The following is a 20,786-nucleotide window of genomic DNA, read 5'->3' on the forward strand; positions in this document are numbered from 1 at the left end:
GAAACTTTCAGTATATTTAACTCGTACTGTCTCCAAAAAATGCTGAAAATTTCAAATTGCTACTTGTAATATCTTGGAAGATGTAATTTTCTAAAAGAAGAGAGCACAGTTGAGTGCAAGCATCGATTTTTAGACTAATATCCCCTAAGCTCGCAAAAAACACGGTTCTGGGCGATTTATGGGAAACTTTCAGTATATTTAACTCGTACTGATGGCAAAAAATGCTGAAAATTTCAAATTGCTACTTACGTTTTCTCGGAAGATTCTAATTTTTAGAAAAAAGAATGCCGTTGAGCTGAAGCATCGATTTTTAAACCAATAATTCTTAAGATCGTAAAGATCAGGATTCTGGGCGATTCATGTGAAACGTTCAGCATCTTTAACTCGTACTGTCTGCAAAAGACGCTGAAAATTTCAAATTGCTACATGTGTTTTCTTGGAAGATGTAAATTTGAAAAAAAGAGAACGCCGTTGAGTGCAACATCGATTTTTAGACCAATATTTCCCGAGCTCGCAAAAATCAGGCTTCTAGGTGATGTATGTGAAACATATGTGTATATTTCAACATCTTTAGCTGCTCCTGTTTCAAGAGATTCTGAAATTTTGAAAAAGCTACTTGGGTTACCAAGTGGAAGATGCAAGTTTTAAAATAGAGGACGCCGATGATTTTTATGAGACTTTCCACATATTTCGAGTGAAGTGTGTTCCAAAGATGGCAAAAATACGATTTTTTAAAGAAAAAGCGCAGTTGGTTGAAACCATTCGCTAAGAGACCCACATTTATCAAACTGAAAAGCTCGAAACGAAAACAACTTGTATTGATCCAAGGTATTTGGTTCGTTTTTAATTAAACTACTAACGAAATGCTTATTTTGGAATTTCCCAATTCCCGAACTTTTCAATAGATTTTCTAGGGCCGCTTTGCGCTACGCGACACGTCCAAACCGGTTTAATTAATATTAGATTGGTCGACTACAAAACAAAAAAAACGATGCGAAACAGATGGAAATATAAATGTCACATCGGCAACTTGAAGAGGAAAATTGCAGAGACAGATTAATTTTCTGGCGCGTCAGCGACGACATCTTTACTTCCGGCGTTTGCTCCTAATGGAGACACTGGTTCGCTTCCATTCTGATATGAGGAAAATCGAAGAGGAAACGTGAAAAATGAACGTCAAGATGGAAAAGACGCCGCTCAGTTTCATGTTATTAAAAAATGGTCGCATTCAAGGTGCTTCAGCAGGATTTATTATAGGTACGGTTTTTGGCAGGGCCAGATTTAACCAATCCGGATACGGTCCTCTTATATTGTTATGCAATAACAGAGAAATGGTCAACAATATACGATTAAAGGCGTGTTAATTTTGGTGTCGGAATAAGCGAACGCCTTAACAGGAGTTACAGTAAAATCGAAGAAACTCGCCAGTCAATTAACACTTTTTGCAACAAATGGGCTAAAAATGGTTATTTTCACATATTAATCTTATAGCTTTCTTGGTAACTCTTCTAGATATCAGCGATCCATCAAGAAGGTTTTCTGGATTACGCGGTGTCCGTTTGCTTGCATTCGTCTGTTTACTGCCTTCAACATACATTTTTTAACTTTGAAGACTTTGCTGCCGATGCCAGAAATTTTCAAACGGATTCCAGCAATCCATACAGAACACTTTTTGTAACAGACCGTACAAGTTTCCTTATATTGGCATCGGCACTGCCTTCAATACGATTTTTTAAACGTTGACAAATTTTCACGAATTCGTCCATTTCTGCACTTTAGTCTTTGAAAGAACCAGTTTCTACCCTCAACAACTTGGGATCCTCAATAAACCTTTTGATTTCTCTGTTACTCAATCATCAAACAAAGTTGATAATTAGAGTTTCAATAGCTCCCAATTAGAAATTCGCACGAAATTTGCAACATTAGCACCTGAAACTTTGGGCTCTATGGGTCAGAATCGTGGCACAATTGAGCTGCATTGCTCGCAAACTGTTCGTTCAATTTGCCGCTTTCGATTTGCAATGTTTAAACGAGCATTGTGGCTTTCAATGTTTACAAGCGCAATTGCGAATTCATCTAGCATGTTTCTGATTAGCCGGTATCCAGAGGTTTGGTGCATTGAATCTCGTTCGTTTTGTAGCTTTTTCCGCTGTTCTAGTAATTGAAAATCCGCATTGCAGAAATTCGTTTAAAATCCTGCGCAGATTATTAACGAAAAATCAGAAAAATTCCAACATTCTTCACAGTCAACAGTGAATTCATCCTGATTCAATGTTCTGCATTGTTTTCGCTCCATCAGCTCTGAGCTGCAGCAAACGCCCTCATCATATTTCTTTAATTATTTGCTTCTTGTGCATTCTTTCTTGTATATATTTCTCTTTCATCTCATCGGGGATTCTGTGAATTATTCTGCTGTGAGCGGAAAATTACTGTCTCGCCATTTAGAGCAACTAATGCGTTTAAAGCGTGTTTGTCGAGTTCGCAAATTAGACGTAATTAAAACCCATTTCTAAATTGAAAACGAATAACTCTTGTAGCCCATTTTCCAGCTGTGCCGAGAAAAATTCCTTTTTGTATTTTCCGGTCGCGTCGCCGAGCCATTCGTTACCCAAATACTAACTTTTCTAGATAATCAATTTCAGCACGTTTCGTTATTGCAAAATATCTGCTCTCATTCCTGTTATTCCGCTTTTAAATGAAGCAACCAAATGGCGATCGATGCAGTGTTTGATGAAATTTTATTACGAATAATTGTTGTTTAATTAATGGCGGCAACATGTTTGGCCGAATTCACCAGGCAATCAAATCATCAATTTACATTTCTGGATTTTACGTTTCAATAAATGATTGTCTGGGTTTATATTTTTATTTTAGCGAGCCGGATAATCAGGGGCGCCCAATCGATGCCGCAATCACGTACAGTGGATTTTCAAGTTTTAAACTTGCCTCTGAAGATGCAAGCCACTCCTGCTTGCGAAACGTCTAGAAGGATCTCGTTTCCATGGCGGCCTAAAAGCGCGAAAAATTCACCAGTTTGAAGCAAAAGCCGCGAAATTTCAACTCTTGATCTTCAACATTCTCTCTAACTCCACTTAAGCAGAAAACAACGTGCAAAATTGAAGAGTTTTTCCTTCGGCGATTCGGCGATTAAAACTAATGGGTGTGATAAATCGACAAGCGTTGTTCCCTAAATTGCAATCGAAAATTCGATAGTACATTAGAAGTGTAGCCGAGTTTACTCGGCTTTTATTTTTAAACTTCATTGGAAACCGCCCAAATTCGTTTCTGTTTCTATAGAATTATATGTTCTTGTATTTTGCTTGGAATTGATTGTGCCGTTGCGATTGCGACGACTTCGCCCAGAAGGATGCCGCATTCAATTCAGTAAGGTTGCAGTCGCTGAGAAAATAGCCGCAAATAGCGCTTAGGGGATGATTCATGAATCTTTTTTTGTTCGCTTCAGGTTAACTGGAACTGCTGAGCAGAACAATGAAGCTTTCGCCCGCAGCCAAATTCAGAACACCATTCCTCCCAATGGTTTGCTGCGAAGTAATATTGCGGCGGTCGAACCATACAATCATGTTCCTTTACAGCAAAATCAACCGATTCGAAGCACTCAAACACAAGACGTAAGTTCACCTTATGTTAGGTTTAAGAGTCATCAGTTCGACTACGGTTTATGTTCGAAAAAAGGCCCCTGGGCTAATTTTATCAGACATTTCTTTTGGATCTGCTATAGTCATCCTCAATAGTTTCGTTATTTTATGAAACAGGGAATAAAGCTTTATTAGTTTTAGTGCAAAAATTTGAAAAATTTAAGCTTTCAAAGCTGATTTCTTCACAAGCAGTAAATATGTCGACAAAGGGATTTCAGCCATCCATAACGAAGGATTTCTTTAACAATCTATCTGCGTTTGATTGTTTTCCCGTCGTCATTGCCTTGAATATCAATTTTTGAACTTTTTTCAGACGAAGTTTCAGTCTTTTCGCCATTTTTGCACCCGTTGATTTCTTCAAAACCAGGCCGAATCTCTGAAAGCCGATTTTAGCGGTCTATAAACCGAGTTTTCTTGAATGCACTATGCGAAGTTCCTTAAATTTCCAGTTGCGGCCGTCAATATAAATTTTTGAACTTTCACTAATTTTCAGTCGTTTGGCTATTTCTGCAATCGAATTTTCAAAGTTGATTTCTTCAAAATTCAGCTAAATACCAGCAAACTGATTCCAGCCGGCCATCAAGAAGGTTTTCGTGAACAAACTCAGCGAATTTTCTTATATTTTCGTAATTGCTGCTGTCAATATGAATTTGTCAACTTTGACTAATTTTCAGTCGTTCCACTATTTTTGCACCCGAATTTTTCAAAGTTGATTTCTTCAAAATCAGGCCAAATATCAGCAAACTGTTTCCAGCAGTCCATAAAGAAGGTTTTCATGAACACACTGTGGGAACTTCCTTATATTTCCACAGTTACGGCCGCCAATATGAATTTTTGAACTTTGACGAATTTTCTATCGTTTTTCATTTCTGCATGCGAATATTTCAAAGCCGTTTTCTAAAAAATCATGCCAAACATTAGCAAAATGATTGCAGCCGGCCATAAAGAAGGTTTTCGTAAACACTCTGTGCGAACTTCCTTATTTTTCCACAGTTGCGGCAGTCAATATGAATTTTTGAACTTTAACGAATTTTATGTAGTTTTCCATTTCTGCACCCAAATTTTTCAAAGCTGTTTTCTTAAAAATCAGGCCAAATATCAGAAAAATTATTCCAGTCGTCCAGAAAGAACGTTTTCCGTAATACACTGTGCTAGTTTCCTTATATTTCGTCCGTTGCTACCGTCAATATGGATTTCTGTCGTTTTTCATTTCTGCACGCGAATCTTTCAAACTGGATTTTGTAAAAACCCCGTCTGCTATCAGCAAACTGGTTTCTACCATCCATGAAGAAGTTTTTCCTCAATGCAGTGGGCACATTTCCTTATATTTCTACTGTTGCTACCATCAATATGAATTTTTAAACTTTGGCGAATTTTCAGGCGTTCGGCTATTTCTGAACTCTATTCTTTCAAAGTCCATTTTTTCAAAACCCGGTCCGCTATCAGCAAACGGGGTTCCGCAATGCATAAAGAAGGTTTTCGTTAATACACTGGGCGAATTTCCTTGTATTTCCGCGGTTGCGGCAGTCAATATGAATTTTTGAACTTTGACGAATTTTCAATCGTTCGGCCATTTCTGAACCCTGTTCTTTCAAAGTTGATGCCTTCAAAACCGGACCGAGTATCAGAAAACAGATTTCAGGAGTCCATAAGGAAAGTTTTTCTGAATGCACTGTGCTAGTTTCCTTATATTTGCATAGTTGCTACCGTCAATATGAATGTTTGAACTTTGACGAATTTTCAGTCGTTTAGCCATTTCTGCACGCGAATGTTTCAAACTCGATTTTTGCAAAACCGGATCCTCTAGCAGAAAACGGGTTTCCACAATCCATAAAGAAGGTTTCCCTGAATGCAGTGTGCAAGTTTCCGTGTATTTCCTCCGTTGCTACCGTCAATATGAATTTTTGAACTTTGACGAATTTTCAGCCGTTTGACCATTTCCACACCCAAATTTTTCAAAGTCGATTTGTTCAACACCCGCCCAAAAATCAGCAAGCGAATTTCAGGTATCCATGAAGAAGGTTTTCCTCAATTCACTGAGCAAGTTTTCACATATTTCCTTAGATGCTGACGTCGACATGAATTTTTGAACGTCGACCGAATTTTCAGTCGTTTAGCCATTTCTGCCAAATCTTCCAAAGTTGATTTCTTCCAAACCCGGCCGGATATCAGAAAGCGGATTTCAGCAATCTATAGCCAAGGTGTTCGTTAACACTCTCGGCTAGTTTCCTAATATTCCTATAATTATTTCGTGGAATATTAATTTATCAACTTCACAAATTTTCAATAATTCGGCCATTTCTGCACACGAACATTTCGAAGTCGATTTCTTCACATCCAGGCCAGATATCATTCAAAATTGGCTTTTGCCGAAAAAATCTGCTGTTAGTACGAAAAGCATCCGAAGCAAATGCGCTCAGGCGGGTTAAACCGTGAAGGAAATTCATCCCAATTGAATTACCAATCCAGACTTGACATGCAGCCAAAATGGGGGCGAATAGTCAAATGTAGCGAGCAAACAATTAACGTTAAATAATTGAAACTGGCAATAATGTGGAATTTTGCGGCTGTTGCGTAATAATCATGAGACGTAGAGCAGGAAATTTGAGTGCTCGCCCAAGAAAAGACAACTTTCCGTATTTGCCCGTGCTGAAAATAGGAAAATTAATAACCGCCAGTTCGAGCTAAAATTTCAAACGTATGTTTACTAAACGATTTTTCCCTGGGGAGAAAATAGCAAAAAGCCGTGAGCATTTTTTAATGTCGTGTTATTTCGCTTAGCAGCCACTTTCCATATTGCCAGTTTCTTTGCGCGTCTATGATGGAAAAACCACCCGCTAACATTCCCGGTGTTTTTGGCAACAATTCAGCAAACGGCATATCATCCGGCATATCAGCAACATATCAAACTGGAACCCAACAACGATGTCCAAGAACAATTGGCCCACAAGATGGCCAATGTCTACATTCCGCGAAACGACGACGACAATCTGAAGGAATTCTCCGTATCGAAATCAGACCCCAAATATCAAACATTGCCTTACAACACCAAGTTCACCGTCAACCTGCTGACCAACAACAAGAACCTGAAGAACGACCACAACAGCAACGAGAAAGACGACAGTAACTACATATCAAATGCAGTCAACAGCAATATGAACAATGTCATCCAGGCGGCGCATATGATGGTGCACAGCGCCCCACTCAGTCAAGTAAGTCAGCTACAGCCCCGTCTAGTTGCAGCTGTAGTTGTGTGGTCGGTTTCAGGTGAACAAGAACATTGCGACGCCGCTGAATCAACACGACTTGATCAGTCGCAAGAACAGCGACGGAAAGGACCAGAATCTTTTCTCCAACGGCAACCATGCCAAGGAGGAGCTGATTGTCCGGTCCAACAAGTTCCAGAACGAACAGCACACATATCCAAGCGCCAACTCCGCGTCCACATATCAAGTAGTAAACGCAAAAGTGGTAACCTGAATTTTAAAGAAACTCGACTAATTTTTCCCGCAGAAGCCAATTAGTAGCGTAGCGCCCACTTCGATCCACCACTCCAACATTCCATCCACAGTCTACCAGACGTCGTCAATCAAAGTCCAGCCAGTGGAGCCTCAAACCATCACCACCACGACCAAACCACCTTCTTCGGTCTACCAGGGCAACCAAACTCTCCCGTCGCCGCAGGGCAGTGTTCTGTCGCCACCCCAATCAACCAGCACTCCCTTATCAACCCCCGAGGTAACTGAAGAGCTCTCAACACCAAAACCTGACCCAATTTGCTCACATTCTCATATACTTCTCCAGGTGTCTCATGACAGCACCCCAAAACCAGCGCTGCCTCCTAAACCTGCGATCAAGCCGCCCCCCAGACAAACGCAGATCTTCACTGAAGATCCCGCCACCAGACCGCCGCCCTTGCCCCTGACAGAACCACCTGAAGACAAATCGTCGCCTCCTGTGGGAGCCAAGCCGCCCACTCAGAAGCCTCCCAGCAGCGAAAGTGCCACTAAAAGCGCCTCGGGGGCGCCGCCCCCTCAATCTGAAATGATCATCAAGCCGAAACCGCTCAACATCAAGAAACAGCAGCTTAGTGAGCAACCGAAGCTGCGCAGCCTCAGCTCCAGCTCCAAGCTGAATGGCTTGATCTTGAGCAACCGGCGAATCGAGTTACCGCCAGTCTTTCATCCTTATGCAGAGTCGCAGGTGGGTTCCACCAAAACGAAACTTGCAGGAACTTAGCAACTAATTTCCGAACTCCTCAGCAGCAGTCGGCAGAGAAGCAAGAGACTGCTCAGCTTCAAGAAAAGGAAGTCTCCAAGGACGAAACTGATCGAAGCTCCAAATCATCAGTGGACGAAACCAGTAGCACCGACTCCAAAGACCTGAGGGAGGACAACGTGATCAGAAGAATAAAGAAAGGCAACTTGAAGCAGACGGGCAAGCACAACTTGTCCAGAAGAGTCAGCTTCGACCCATTGGCCCTTCTGTTGGACGCCAGTTTGGAGGGCGAGTTGGAACTAGTGAGGAAAACGGCCACTCAGGTGAGTTCAGACTTGGAGAAACCATGAACCTTCTTTGAACTGAGTGGGGGGTTTCAGGTGACCAATCCGAGCGCAGCAAACGATGAAGGCATCACAGCCCTGCACAACGCGATTTGTGCAGGACACATTGAAATCGTGAAGTTCCTGGTGGAGTTCGGGTGCGACGTGAATGCGCAGGATAGTGATGGCTGGACGCCCCTGCACTGCGCAGCCAGTTGCAATAACCTGACGATGGTCAGGTTTCTGGTCGAGCATGGAGCCTGCATTTTTGCTACCACGTTAAGCGACCACGAAACAGCGGCGGAAAAATGTGAGGAAGACGAAGAAGGGTTCGATGGATGTTCGGAATATTTATATAGTAAGTAGGGGCAAATCTGGTTCTCAAGGCCCTTGAGCTGAAGCCTTGGGGATAGGTGAGAAAGTTAGGTTTTGATCAATCCGGGCTTCCCTGTATTGAACATCAGATTTTTTTCGTTTTTGAAAGTTTGCACTGTACAGAGAACACTCGCTCTTGTAGTGCACATGCAGCGGAAGTTTCGATTTTTTTCCATCATCAGGGTTTTTTGGTAGAATGTTGCAAAAGTCCCGTTTTATGCCCGTTTTTGTACGACTTTCTTTGAAAATTTGTTGCTCAAAAACTAGTTGAGATTGGGACTGAAGGTTTGCATTGAGTAAAGGAAACTAGACTTTATTTTCACTGAAAGTTTTAATTTCTGGGCATCTTCAGGGTCTTTTGTAGAAATTCGCAAAAAATACCCATTTTTATGGACGTTTTTTTGTACTATTTTAAAAGCTCCAAACTCTTAAAAACGCCTTTACGTACTTTGAAAGTTTCAGTTTTTCACCGTCATCAGGCATTCGTCTGGAAATTTGCGCGTACGTAGTTTTTACGTGCGTTTTTGACGACGTTGTTTGAAAATTCATCACAAAAACCAGATAAACTTGAGCCACCCGGAGGCCTCAATTGAATAGACAAAAGACAAACACGCTTTTGTTTCCACTAAAAGTTGCAATTTCTGGGAATCTTCAGAGATTGTTGGAAAAATTTGCGAATCGGACCCATTTTCATGCGGGTTTTTGTACGCCCTTGACTGGAAACTCATGACACAAAAATCTTGTGATACGTCGTGGTATGTCTGAATTTTTGCATTGAGAAGAAAAATCTCGCCTTTCCATTTGCAGATAAGTTTCAATTTTTCGGCTCTGTCAAGACTTTTTGTTGAAATTTGCAAAAATTACCCATTTTTTGCGCGTTTTTGTACTAGTTTGTTTGAAATTTCATATCTCAAAAACCTGTTCATATTGGCACTTCTGTAGATCTACATTCAATAAAGAAAACTAGCTTTTATTTTCGCTGAAAAGTTTATTTTTAGTACGGTTTGGCTTGATGATAAAGGACTCGCTTTTCCTATTGCAGATAGATTCAATTCTTCGCCACTGTCCAGGATTTTTACAGAAATTTGTATGCGAGTTTTTGTACAACTTTGTTTGCACAGACAACACAAAAACTTATTATGACTGAGAATTCTGAGCGTTTGCATTGAATAAGTGGGACTCGCTATTCCGGTTACAGAAAGTTTCAATCTTCTCGCACTATCAGTGATTTATGTAGAAATTTGCAAAAATTCGACAGTTTGACGCGCGTTTTTGTATCAGTTTTTTTTTTATTCAGTACTCAAAAGCCGGTTAATATTAGACATTCTGATGTTTTGCATTGGATAGAAAAAACTCACCTTTTCAGCAGAATTGTTTAATTTGTCACCATTGTCAGGGATTTTTGCAGAAATTTGCGAATGTGACCCATTTTTTTACGTGTTCTTGTACGACTATTTGAAAATTCATAACACATCATCCTGGTGAGACTGCGATTTCTGAAGGTTTGCGTGGAATAAATGAGACTCGCTTTTCCGTTTCCAGAAAGTTTCAAGTGTCCCGCACCGTCAGCGATTTTGGTAGAAACTGGCAAAAATACCACGGTTTTATGTCAATTTTCTTTAAATTCATAACTCAAAACCCTGTTAATCTTGGGAATTCTCATGTTTTACATTGAATAGAAAAAAACTCGCCTTTCTATTAGCAGAAATTTTCAATTCGTCGTCATTATCAGGAATTTTTATACTAATTTGGAAAAATGGCGAATTTTAATACGCGCTTTTGAACTACTAGTTGTTTGAAAACTCATAACACAAAAACATGTTGAGATTTAAACTTCTAAAGGCTGGCATACAGTAGCTTCATTATTTAGAAAGTTGGAAATGTTCTGCATTTTTATCAATTTTTATAGAAATTTCCGAAAATGGTGCATTTTAGTGCGCGTTTTTGCAAAAGTCTGTATGAAAATCCATTAGACAAAAACCTGTTGAGACTGAGCTTTTGTTTTCCTTGAAAGTTTCAATATTTGGGCATCGTCAGGAATTTTTGTAGAAATTTGCGAGTGACCCATTTTATGCGCGTTTTTGTACGAGTTTGTTTGAAAATCTATAACTCAAAAATCAGGTGAGATTTACATGTCCAAACATTTGCACTGAATAAAGGAAACTCGCTTTTACATGCAGTGAAAGTTCCAATTTTTTACCGTCATCAGGCATTTGTCAGGAAATTTGCAAAAGTAGACCTTTTCATGCTCGCTTTTGTACCAGTTTCCTTAAAACGGTGCATGAAAAGCGTTTAACTGGACAAATTGCTTCAAATGAAAAAAAAATCTCGCACTTAAGCTTTTTTATCGGTTCAAAACATCCACCATCGTCCGGGATTTTAAATTAACGATTCATAACTCGCCTAATTTAGCACGAGTTTCTTTAAAACTGAATTTTCTTAAAATACATAGAACTTTAGATTCTTAAAAAGCTTCGTTGAATAGAGCAACGTCACATGCTTGAAACCATTTTCCATTGCAAATTGACCATTTCTTATGACATTTCTCGCATGTACATCCTCAAAAAAAATATATTTCAAAAACGAATCAAACTAAAGTGTTCTGAATGGTGGCATTTAATGCAGAAAAGCCCCGTTTATAAGCGTTGAAAGTTTCGATATGCCGCCATCCTCAGTGCTCGTTGCGCACATTTTTAAAACTGGCAATTTTTCCAATTAGCATTTTCACGTTGTCGTTGTTGTAAAATTAATTTCAACAGTACCTTGACAGCTTGAATAGGCTTTTGAAAAACCAAACTCATCAACTTGTAGACTTTAGGGTGAATTAGGCACCTAATAAACAATGTGGTAAATTTTCAGGTGTACAGGAAAAATTAGGAATTCTCAACGGGGGCACAGTTTACGCAGTGTTCGACTATACAGCCCAACAGCCCGACGAGCTCACATTCAGAGCAGGCGAACAGTTCACGATTTTGAGGAAAGGAGACGAAAATGAGAGAGAGTGGTGGTGGTCGAAATTAGGAGATAAAGAAGGATACGTGCCCCGAAACTTATTGGGGGTAAGTTCAGAGGAAAAGCACTCGACTACAGGAAAACTAATCGAAAACTCATTATGTTTCAGCTCTATCCGAGGGTCCAGAAAAGCGAAGACAACTAGTAGAATATACTATTTTGGATATATGCAAACACATGTACCTTTTTCCTGATTTAAATATAAATAGATAGAATTTTCCAATTTCTAAGCACAAAGCACCGATTGAGTATTGCTCTCAAGTACTTGGATATGAATTTTCATCCTGTTGATTGTAACGTTGAAGTGGCACTGGTGCTTGACTTGTTTTGTTAAAACTTGAAAAAAGCATTCCACTTGAGCCACTTCAACCGAGAAGCAATAACTGTTCACACACAAGGCAGCATTAAAAAAATGTCTGTTATGATGCAAAATAAATCAAAACTTCTGTATTGTTAACATAGTTAATTTTGAACCTTGGCTCAATATAGCCCCTATATTGTTTTAGTTAAAGGTTTGGCAGCGTATTGTTTCAAATGCACGTGAAAGTCCATATCAAAGAGAAGTTATTCATACATGGTTAGCTTTATGTTATAGTGCAATGAATCAGTCTTTAGTAGTTTAAGTTAAAGGTTTGTAATGTAATTTTTGTCCTCTACAGCTTAATTGTATTATTGTAATATTTGCTTTAATATATTTTCGATTTATGTAAATATATACATATGAAGAATAAAGTCTATTTACAATTACCACTGGGGTTTCATTGCCATGTGTTCCCAAAACAAAAAAAACACGGTTGTTCAAAATGTATATTATAAAAAAAAACTGTAACACTAACAAGCCTTACACATGTAACGAATGAGATGCAGACACCTTACGGCCTACTTCCAGAAGACTAATTCTCTAAGAATCCTCGACATGTTGAAATGCAGTGACTGAACAAATTTGGGGGCTTAGTGAGGGCCGTATTGTACAATCACAGTTGATATCTTAGACACTAAAGGTGTGGAAATACGAAATATTGAACTGAAATCACATGACTAGTCCACTTTGTCGGTTGGTTTTGTTTTGGGCTTGTCCCCATCCGAGTACGCCCGATAAATGTACATCCCCAATGCAATGTGGAGCACAACCACGGCCAGAACGGCCGACCAAACGTTGCTGGCTGTACTTGAAATCCCTAGAAGCCCTAAGACAGCCAGAACAAATTATTTCAGCTTATTTGCCTCCGTCACACGACCTACCTTCAAAGAACAGGAACTTGGTGACAAAAAACGCTATGACTGGCGAAGCTAGAATGAACGCTGAATAAGCTAGCACTGTTTTAAAAACCGTAAACTGAGGCTGCTCCATGTTTAACTTGGACGAAAAAAACTTTGACAAAAACTATTAACCTATCTTTACGTGTTTTTATGCCAATCACAAGTCAGAATCAGCTGTAGATGACAACTGAGTTTACCTGGATTACAGATCCCGTAGATGGTTAACAAGATGCAAAGTGCTGCCACCAGATGGTCAGAGGAGGTGTGGAAAAAACATAAAATTGATATAAAAAAATATATTTAAATTTTAGAGGCCAAGTTTTAGGAAATCAAGGAGCTAAAACCGAATTGATTCAATTTTTTTGCAAAAAAAATTTAAAATGAATTAATTTTTTAAATGTTTTTTTATTTTTTTTTGTGTAATTAATTCCTTTAAAATTGTTGATGGCAAGCCAAATGGTAAAGGACGCCAAAGAAATTTGCCGTCTTTAGGCAGTTTTCTGGAAATTGGAAAGTTCTAACGGTTTGAATTCAATAGAGAAAACTCGCTTGTATATTTACGAAAAGTTTCGACGTTACCGCATTCTCAGACTTTTCTACAGAAATATGTTAAAGTGACCCGTTTTTATGAGCACTTTTGTAGGACTTACTTTAAAAACTTTTAACTTGAAAACCAATGAAGATCCAGACTTCTAAATGTTGGTGTTGAGTAAAAGAGACTCGCTGTTAGTTGCAGTGAAAGTTTCAAACTTTTTCCATCTTTAGGTGCGGCGACCCATTTTTAGGTACAGTTTTGTACGAGCTGATTTTAAAGTTTCTAACTTCAGACTTTTATCGGTGTCCATTCAATGGATAACACTCGCTTTTATATTCACTGAAAGATTAAATTGTTCCAAATTGTCAGGGATTTTTGTAGAAAGCGAAACTGCCCATTTTTAAGCGCCTTTTTGCACGACGTTATTTGAAAATTCATAAGCCTTAAACCAAACGGGATCCAGACTTCTAAAAATGTGCGTTGTATTAAGAATACTCGCATTAACGTGCAGTGAAAGTTTAAAAATTTTACCGCCTTCAGACATTTTTCTGGAAATTTGCATGACTTGCTTTAAAAACTATAATTTGAAAACCAATGAAGATCCCGACTTCTAAAGGTTTGAGTTGTATAAAAAACCTCGCTTTAACACGCAGTAGAAGATTCATTTTTTAACCGCAATTAGGTCTTTTTCTGGAAATTTTCAAATTTGGTAATTTTAATTCGCGCATTCGTATGACTGTTTGAAAATTCCTAACTCAAAAGCTAGTAAAATTTGAAAGTTGTAGCGGTTGGCATTGACTAGAGAAAACTTGCTTTTATATTTACTGAAAGATTAAATGTTTGCGCTTTGTCGGGCATTTTTGAAAAACGTTGTAAAAGTGACCCAATTTTAGGCGCATTTCTGTACGACTTGCTTTGAAACCTCAACAATCAATAAAGATCCAGACTTTTAAAGGTCTACATTGTATAAAGAAAACACGCATTAAGTGAAAGTTTCAAATTTCATCAAGTCATCAAGAATTTTTCCTAGAAATTTGCAAATATGATCCATTTTAATGTTCGATTTCGTCCGGATTTGCTTGAAAATTGCCAACTCAAAAAGAAATTAGGGCAAATGCCCTATTTTGATGAGCGACTTTATATGGCCAGCTTTGAAAATTCATACCTCAAAAACCAATTGACATGCAGAATTCTAACGGTTCCAGTTAAAATAGACAACACACGCTCTTACTTTAAACGAAAAGCCTTTTCTTTACATTTTAACAGATTTTTTCCTCGGGAATTTATTTTCACCCCATTATTGTTTACATCCTAACAGATTGTTCTAGAAACGCCTTGTTTGCCTAGGAAACGTTTAAGACGCCTTGTCAATAAAACCGCTGTCTCAACCGCTTGACTTTGGGTGTTCGAAGCGCAATAATGGCCAAAGCAAACGTGCATTTGTGCGATTTGAAGCAGGATACGTTTGGGTTGCCAAAATTGCCGCCAAACGCTTCTTGGTACCGGAAGTTCGGTAGGCGATTGAGGAAGTTTCTCACGCTGAACCCGAACTCCACCAGTGCGAAGAGGTTCTTCCGAAATCGATCGACGATGATCAGTGAGCAAAGAAGACACTTGCAAGGTGCTTCCTTCATTATTCATCCGTTCAGCAATTTTAATCGAGTGAGGGAAACGGTTTTTTGCATTCTATGGATAATGGAAATGATTATTTCGCCCATTTACATGAGCTTCGTCCATGTGGAAATGGTAAGATTTTGTTTATCTAGTTTTAAAGGCGAAATTTATGGATTGAAGTCAAGTTTTTTAGTGAGAAATTGTCATTTAGTTTAAAATGACAACGCTTTTACTTCCATGCCAACATCCATTTCCGACACTTGTCTAAATTTATTGCTTTCCAAATTTTTGAACTGGAAATTTGCCATTTTTTTATTGAAATTTCCAGGTACTTTTTGTTCTAGAAAATATTCATTTGAAATAATTTTTTCTCCAACTTCGAGCTTCAGGCAGAAAATTTCTACTTGCATTTGCACTTCGAACTTTACCTAGAATTGAAGGATTTGGATTCCGAAATGCAATTTTAATGCAAAATTGGATTTCCTTACCTGGGAGTTCCATTACCATTACAGTTCAACAATTCGACTTTTAATTCAAAATGTCGACTGAACTCAAGAATTAAAAACTTTAATCAGAAAATTGCAACTTTGCACTAAAAAATTCTCCACACGAAATTCATATTTTTGAATTGTAATTTCGATCTATATTTTTTTGTTTTACAGTTTTTGGCTTGGATCAACATTTTGTTTTTCGACAACTGGTTTGAAATTAAATGTATATAATTGGAAATTGCGCAACGGAACCTCTAGCTTTTGAGCCAAAAAACTCGACTTTAAAATCAAGACTCCAGCTTTCAATTGAAATTATAAATTATAACTTTTAGGAGCAAATTTTCCGAAATCTTTAGAAATTTCGACTTCGATATAGAGATTTCAATGCATCTCTAAAATCGAGTTTTGCCTCAAAACTAAACGTTCACCGTAAAATTTATTTTTTGAAAACATGAAACCAGCAATTTTCGTGTTTGAACTCGCGCACAGTTTGGGGCTGAAAATTGCACTAGAAAAGTGAATTTTTCGACTTTGAAACCGGAATTCCCTTTTTTAACCAAAAATTTGAGATAAACATCATTCTTCTCTCGTCTTGTTACCAATATTTTGATTTTGAAATTCACATTTTTGCTTCGTATATCCTACTATTGACGATCTCAAAATGTCGACTTTCATCTGGAATTTTTCTCGAATATTCGGATTTGGATTCTAAAATCCCACTTTTAACGCACGGTTTGGATATGGATGTTTGTAATCGGAAATTGGATGAAAAGAAATTTAACTTTTCGGCTTTGAACTCGGAATTCTATATGATCACCGAAAATTTGACAGATTGAGATTTCAGCATTTCGATATGATTTCTTTCAAGATAAAATTTATCTTTTCCTGATTCGTTTGAAGGACAAGTTGCTTTCAAAGGGAACCGCTCGCACTTTGCTGCGAAATTCCAGTTTTGACGAGCGCGTAAATTCACACTTTAACGTCGACTTTCCAATAACAATCTCAGTGTGAGTCACTGGTTTGATGAACGGTTTGTTGATGATTTTGTCTTCATTTTTTTCTCGTTTCTCAGCTGACAAATAATTTTTCAAAATTGGATTTTTTTTATCAAATTTAGACTTTTTTGGCCATTTCACCATGAAATTCGAGTTGCTCTTGGAAACTTCGCCAGGAACAAAAACTTTTAACTCGAATTTTCTGATTTGCATTCCGAATTCTGACTTTTGAGCTGCAGATGTTCCGAACTAGAAATTGGGCGACTGAAAATTCAACTTTTGAACAAAAAAAAATCGGATTCAAATAGCATTTTTATATTTAAATTACATTACATTTACAAAATATTTAAATTTTGAGCACAGGTTCCTACTCTAAGCTAAATAAGTTACCCTAAAATTGATTCTAAAAAGGAAGCTAAAAAGTGTATAAAATGTCCCTTAATTTTTCGTCAAATTGCGCTTTTTTTGTTGTAGAAGTTGGAGTTTTGCGCACAAAACTCCAACTTCTACCGGGACATTTCAATTTCAAGTTTGGTGTCAAAATTCTGTATCCGAACTTTTGTATCCAGCTTTTAGGACAACTTAATTTCAGAATTTCGGACTCAAAAATTTGTGTTGTTTGTGAATTTTTTACTACTAGACTAAATCTTTTTCACCGAAAATAGTAACTTTTGCCTCGAGATTTGAAATATCCGAAAATTAGATTATCCCGAATCCCTACGCTGAACCGGAGAAATTTCGATGCCACACTGGAAATGTATTGTTTAAACTCGAAACATCCACTTTAAACAAAATTGAAATTGTAGATTTATTTCCCAAATTTTCAAGTGTTCTATTTTTGCATTGAAATATCGACCTCAATCTGAGATTCTGAGTATTTTACTGATTTAAAAGGAAAATCAACATTCATCCCGAAATTTCAACTTCAAAACACAAGGGGCCTTGAATGAAAGAATCACCACTTTTGCCCCAAAAAGATGAAATTGCGGCTTTATCTTTCCATAAACCCCTAGGAACCTCCTCCAACAAAATAACAATTTTCTGTTACATTTTTAGATTTACTACACCCGAGCACACAAGGAAAAATACCATTATGATCCATTCTTCTTCTTCTACACGAATGTGCTTTCGCCTTTAGAAGCATGTTGCGCTGCCATGTTCTTCTTCACTGGCTACATAAATACGAAAACCAAGGAGATCGTCATCCAGCCAACGAAAATCTGGAAAAAATACCTCTGCACTTATTACATCATTGACTACTTGATGAACTTGAAGTTTGGAATCTACACGGAGATCACACGGTTTATGTACTTGATAAACATGACTTGCATGCTGAGGCAAAGTTTCCCGAACATTCTCAGTTCCAACTTCCCGACTGATTTTTTTGTTCCATTCCAGAGCTGGAACTGTGTTTAACTACTTGAAGGAAATTGTGCTCAATTGCAGGATGCGCGAAGAGGTTCACGATTGTTTGCGACTGTTCGTCGTCACGCTGATCATCCTGAATTCGTTCGCGTGCTTCTACTATTACATCCCCTGGATTATTGGCGGCGAGAATTTTCCAGAATATTCCTGGTGAGCTGAATATTTCCAACTTTTTCCGACGGTAAAAAACGGTCGGTTGCAGGCCTGTTCGCGTGAACGTTTCCCTAGGAAATAACATTCCCATGCTCAAGGCTTATACCGAATCAATGCTTTGCGTTGTGTGCCATTTCTTTGGGGCTGGAGAAGGGCTGCATGGAACCGATTTGAGGGACGGACTGCAGAAGTTGATGCTGGTAATTGTTATGATATCAGGTGAGCCTCAAGCAGATGAATGAGAGATTGAACAATGAAGAACTGGGGAAGTTTAGGTAGAGTATGGACGCTTTATGTCATCGCCTGCATCTTGAAGATATTCAGCGTGGTGACCATTTCTGAGAGCAAATATGAGGAGTATCTGCTGCAGCTGGAGGTTTTCATGAGGCAAAAGCGGCTGCCCCAAGTGAGTGATTTTGAGGATTTTTCAGCTGAAAGCCTAAACCCTTATTAGGTGTTAAGGAGCCGCCTGTTGGAGTATTACCGCTACAAGTACCAAAACCACTTCTTTAACGAGCAGGCGATTTTCGCCACTCTTTCAGCCTATTTGAGACAGGAGCTCATGCTTTACGGGGCTAGAAAGTTGATCACTAAGGTGGAACTATTCAGGGCTTTTCCTCGAAGCGTAGTGGGCGCCATTATAGGAAATGCGCGGCAGATTGTGTACCTTCCGAAGGATTTTATTGCAAAACGCGGTAAGCTTAAACCCAGAAAACTATTGATTCTTGGCTTCAGCTCCGGGTGTTTCAAGGGGATGTTGCCGATGAAATTTTCTTCATTTCATCCGGCACTGTCGCCTTAACCAACCTGGATAACGAAGAGCTGGCGCACCTGGAGGATGGGGATGAAATCGGGCTGATTGGTGCCTTCACAGCCAACCCATACATTTACAATTACAACTATTTTGCCGTTGAAACCACTGAGGTTTACAGTATAAGCAAAAAGGAGTTCAGGTAACAAGAAGCTAATAGTCTTAAGAACCTCAGGAGATCCTAGGGAGGTTTCAGGGCATTGATCTTTGACCAGGAGGATTTGCTGAAGTATTTTTCCAAAAAAGTGCAGGAAAAAATCGCCAACTATCGAAGCGTGGAATTGAGCTATCAAGTGCACGGTTACGATCTACTTTCCGAGCTGAGCAGTGGGAAAATCCTCGAAAGGCCCCGACTAAGGCCAACTCATTTTGAAAATTACTTTTAGTAGGTTTTAACCAAATAAGCTCATAGTTTTCAAAGGAAATGTTGTGAAGGTTTCAATAAAATATTACGCCGTCACGTTAAACCCTTTAAGCGTACAATCGGGTAACCAAACATCATTATATCCGAGTTATAACCATTCCTCCCCATCGATCAAATCGGCTCCAGTGAGGAAATGCGTCCCATAAGACCGCTTAGCGTCGGTTGGCGTCGCTTTTTGATTTATGCCCTCCAAAGACGCACCCGAACAGCTCACGATGGGGTGTGAATGTTAACTAACTGGCTAAATTTTTTCCGGAATTTAATCGCTATCATTTCGTTCGATGATTAGAGCCATTTGTTAACCGAAGACCCGGGCCTGTTGTGAATGCTAATTGAGGATTGCGGGAAAAAAATCAGCTTTTACAAACACATTTTTGTGTTGTTTTTTCAAAAAGCGATGACTGTCAGACGTTTATTATATTTATATATTTGATTTACTACAACTGGCCCTTATCTCAAACGTTAAATCTGCTGAGATAAAGGTAATTGTGTCGGCTTGTTTTAAATTTCGGTTTATACAAGTTTATCCGGGCATAAACTAGATCCCTTTATTCTTTTTAGACATCATTTGTGGCATTCGCTGACGTCCCAAATCCTACGTCGTATATAAAATTCAGACTAGAATAACAGACTAATTTATACTTCCAGTTGCTTTCTTTTGATTACATGCAAGCGACTGGGTCGGTTTACTTTCACAGCTATTTCCAAAAAGCGTCGTACAGATAGACAGAACAGAAACAGAAGGAAAAGTCCTGATTTTTGTACACAAAATTAATTTTAGGACACAGAATTAAATGACTAATTTCACAAACACACCTTCCTTAAGAAACTGTAACTTTCAGCAAAGATCAAGTAGAACCTTGCAAATTTTACTATCTATAAAAGAATCTTTAATTTCTTACAATTTAATCGACATACTGCACAATTCAGCCTAAAATTTCACACACATACGATTTTCTTTAAAAAATCGTAACTTTCAATCAAAACGAAGTAGCATTTTTAAATTTTCCCGATATATGGAAGAAACTTACATTTTTACGTCTGTGAAATTTCAATAAAATCACGTAAAATCCTGATTTTTGCTAAACAAACCCATGGAGGCATAAAATAACTAATTTCACACTTACATAATTTCCCTTAAAAATTGTAACTTTCAACAGAGCTGAAGCAGAAAGTTGAAGTTTTCACCGTCTATAAAAGAGATCTGAATCTTTAAGCCCGTTAAATTTGATTAAAACCGCGTTAAATTCAGATGTTTGCTAAACAAATACACTCTAGCCTAAAATGACCAATTACACTCATGTAAACGCGTTTCTTTAAAAAATTATAATTTTAAATCAAGAATAAGTAGAATTTTTAAATTTTTCCCATCACTAGAAAAAAGCTGCATCTTTAAGTTTTAAAAAACCTCGCAAAATCCGGACTTTTGCAAACCAAGTCAGTTGACAACGATTGGCTTGATCAGAATAAAAATTAAGTAATTCTTAAAATTTT

The 20,786-nt window shown here is 38.3% G+C and overlaps 3 protein-coding genes across 3 annotated transcripts in view; 2 read left to right on the plus strand and 1 right to left on the minus strand.

Annotated features, from left to right (window-relative positions):
• The window catches only part of LOC109545980 (apoptosis-stimulating of p53 protein 2), a gene marked incomplete in the record, with an annotated part of 130,613 nt that extends 118,282 nt beyond the window's left edge, over positions 1-12,331 (plus strand). The window contains 9 exon segments of the mRNA XM_048661139.1: positions 3,464-3,629; positions 6,527-6,868; positions 6,924-7,109; positions 7,170-7,394; positions 7,461-7,859; positions 7,919-8,197; positions 8,255-8,555; positions 11,432-11,631; positions 11,694-12,331. Of these exon segments, the coding sequence (XP_048517096.1) occupies positions 3,464-3,629; positions 6,527-6,868; positions 6,924-7,109; positions 7,170-7,394; positions 7,461-7,859; positions 7,919-8,197; positions 8,255-8,555; positions 11,432-11,631; positions 11,694-11,729 (2,134 nt within the window).
• A 46-nt stretch (positions 12,332-12,377) lies between these two features.
• Positions 12,378-13,033, minus strand: LOC109533725 (vacuolar ATPase assembly integral membrane protein VMA21 homolog). The gene is made up of 2 exons (XM_019899118.2): positions 12,827-13,033; positions 12,378-12,771 (listed from the first exon to the last, which is right to left on the minus strand). Exons 1-2 carry the CDS (start codon positions 12,933-12,935, stop codon positions 12,623-12,625), a joined length of 258 nt encoding a protein of 85 aa, XP_019754677.1. The 5' UTR covers positions 12,936-13,033; the 3' UTR covers positions 12,378-12,622.
• A 1,652-nt stretch (positions 13,034-14,685) lies between these two features.
• On the plus strand, positions 14,686-19,328 carry LOC109543996 (potassium channel GORK). Its single transcript, XM_048670789.1, has 8 exons — positions 14,686-15,125; positions 17,536-17,816; positions 17,878-18,054; positions 18,107-18,276; positions 18,333-18,463; positions 18,512-18,752; positions 18,809-19,010; positions 19,065-19,328. The coding sequence occupies exons 1-8, from the start codon at positions 14,799-14,801 to the stop codon at positions 19,252-19,254; spliced, it is 1,719 nt and encodes a 572-aa protein (XP_048526746.1). The 5' UTR covers positions 14,686-14,798; the 3' UTR covers positions 19,255-19,328.
• The last annotated feature ends 1,458 nt before the right edge of the window (positions 19,329-20,786 follow it).

Source organism: Dendroctonus ponderosae, unplaced genomic scaffold (genome assembly GCF_020466585.1).
Source record: "Dendroctonus ponderosae isolate FM_Combo_2020 unplaced genomic scaffold, Dpon_F_20191213v2 Dpon_F_20191213_1, whole genome shotgun sequence".
NCBI classification, from domain to species: Eukaryota; Metazoa; Arthropoda; class Insecta; order Coleoptera; family Curculionidae; genus Dendroctonus; species Dendroctonus ponderosae.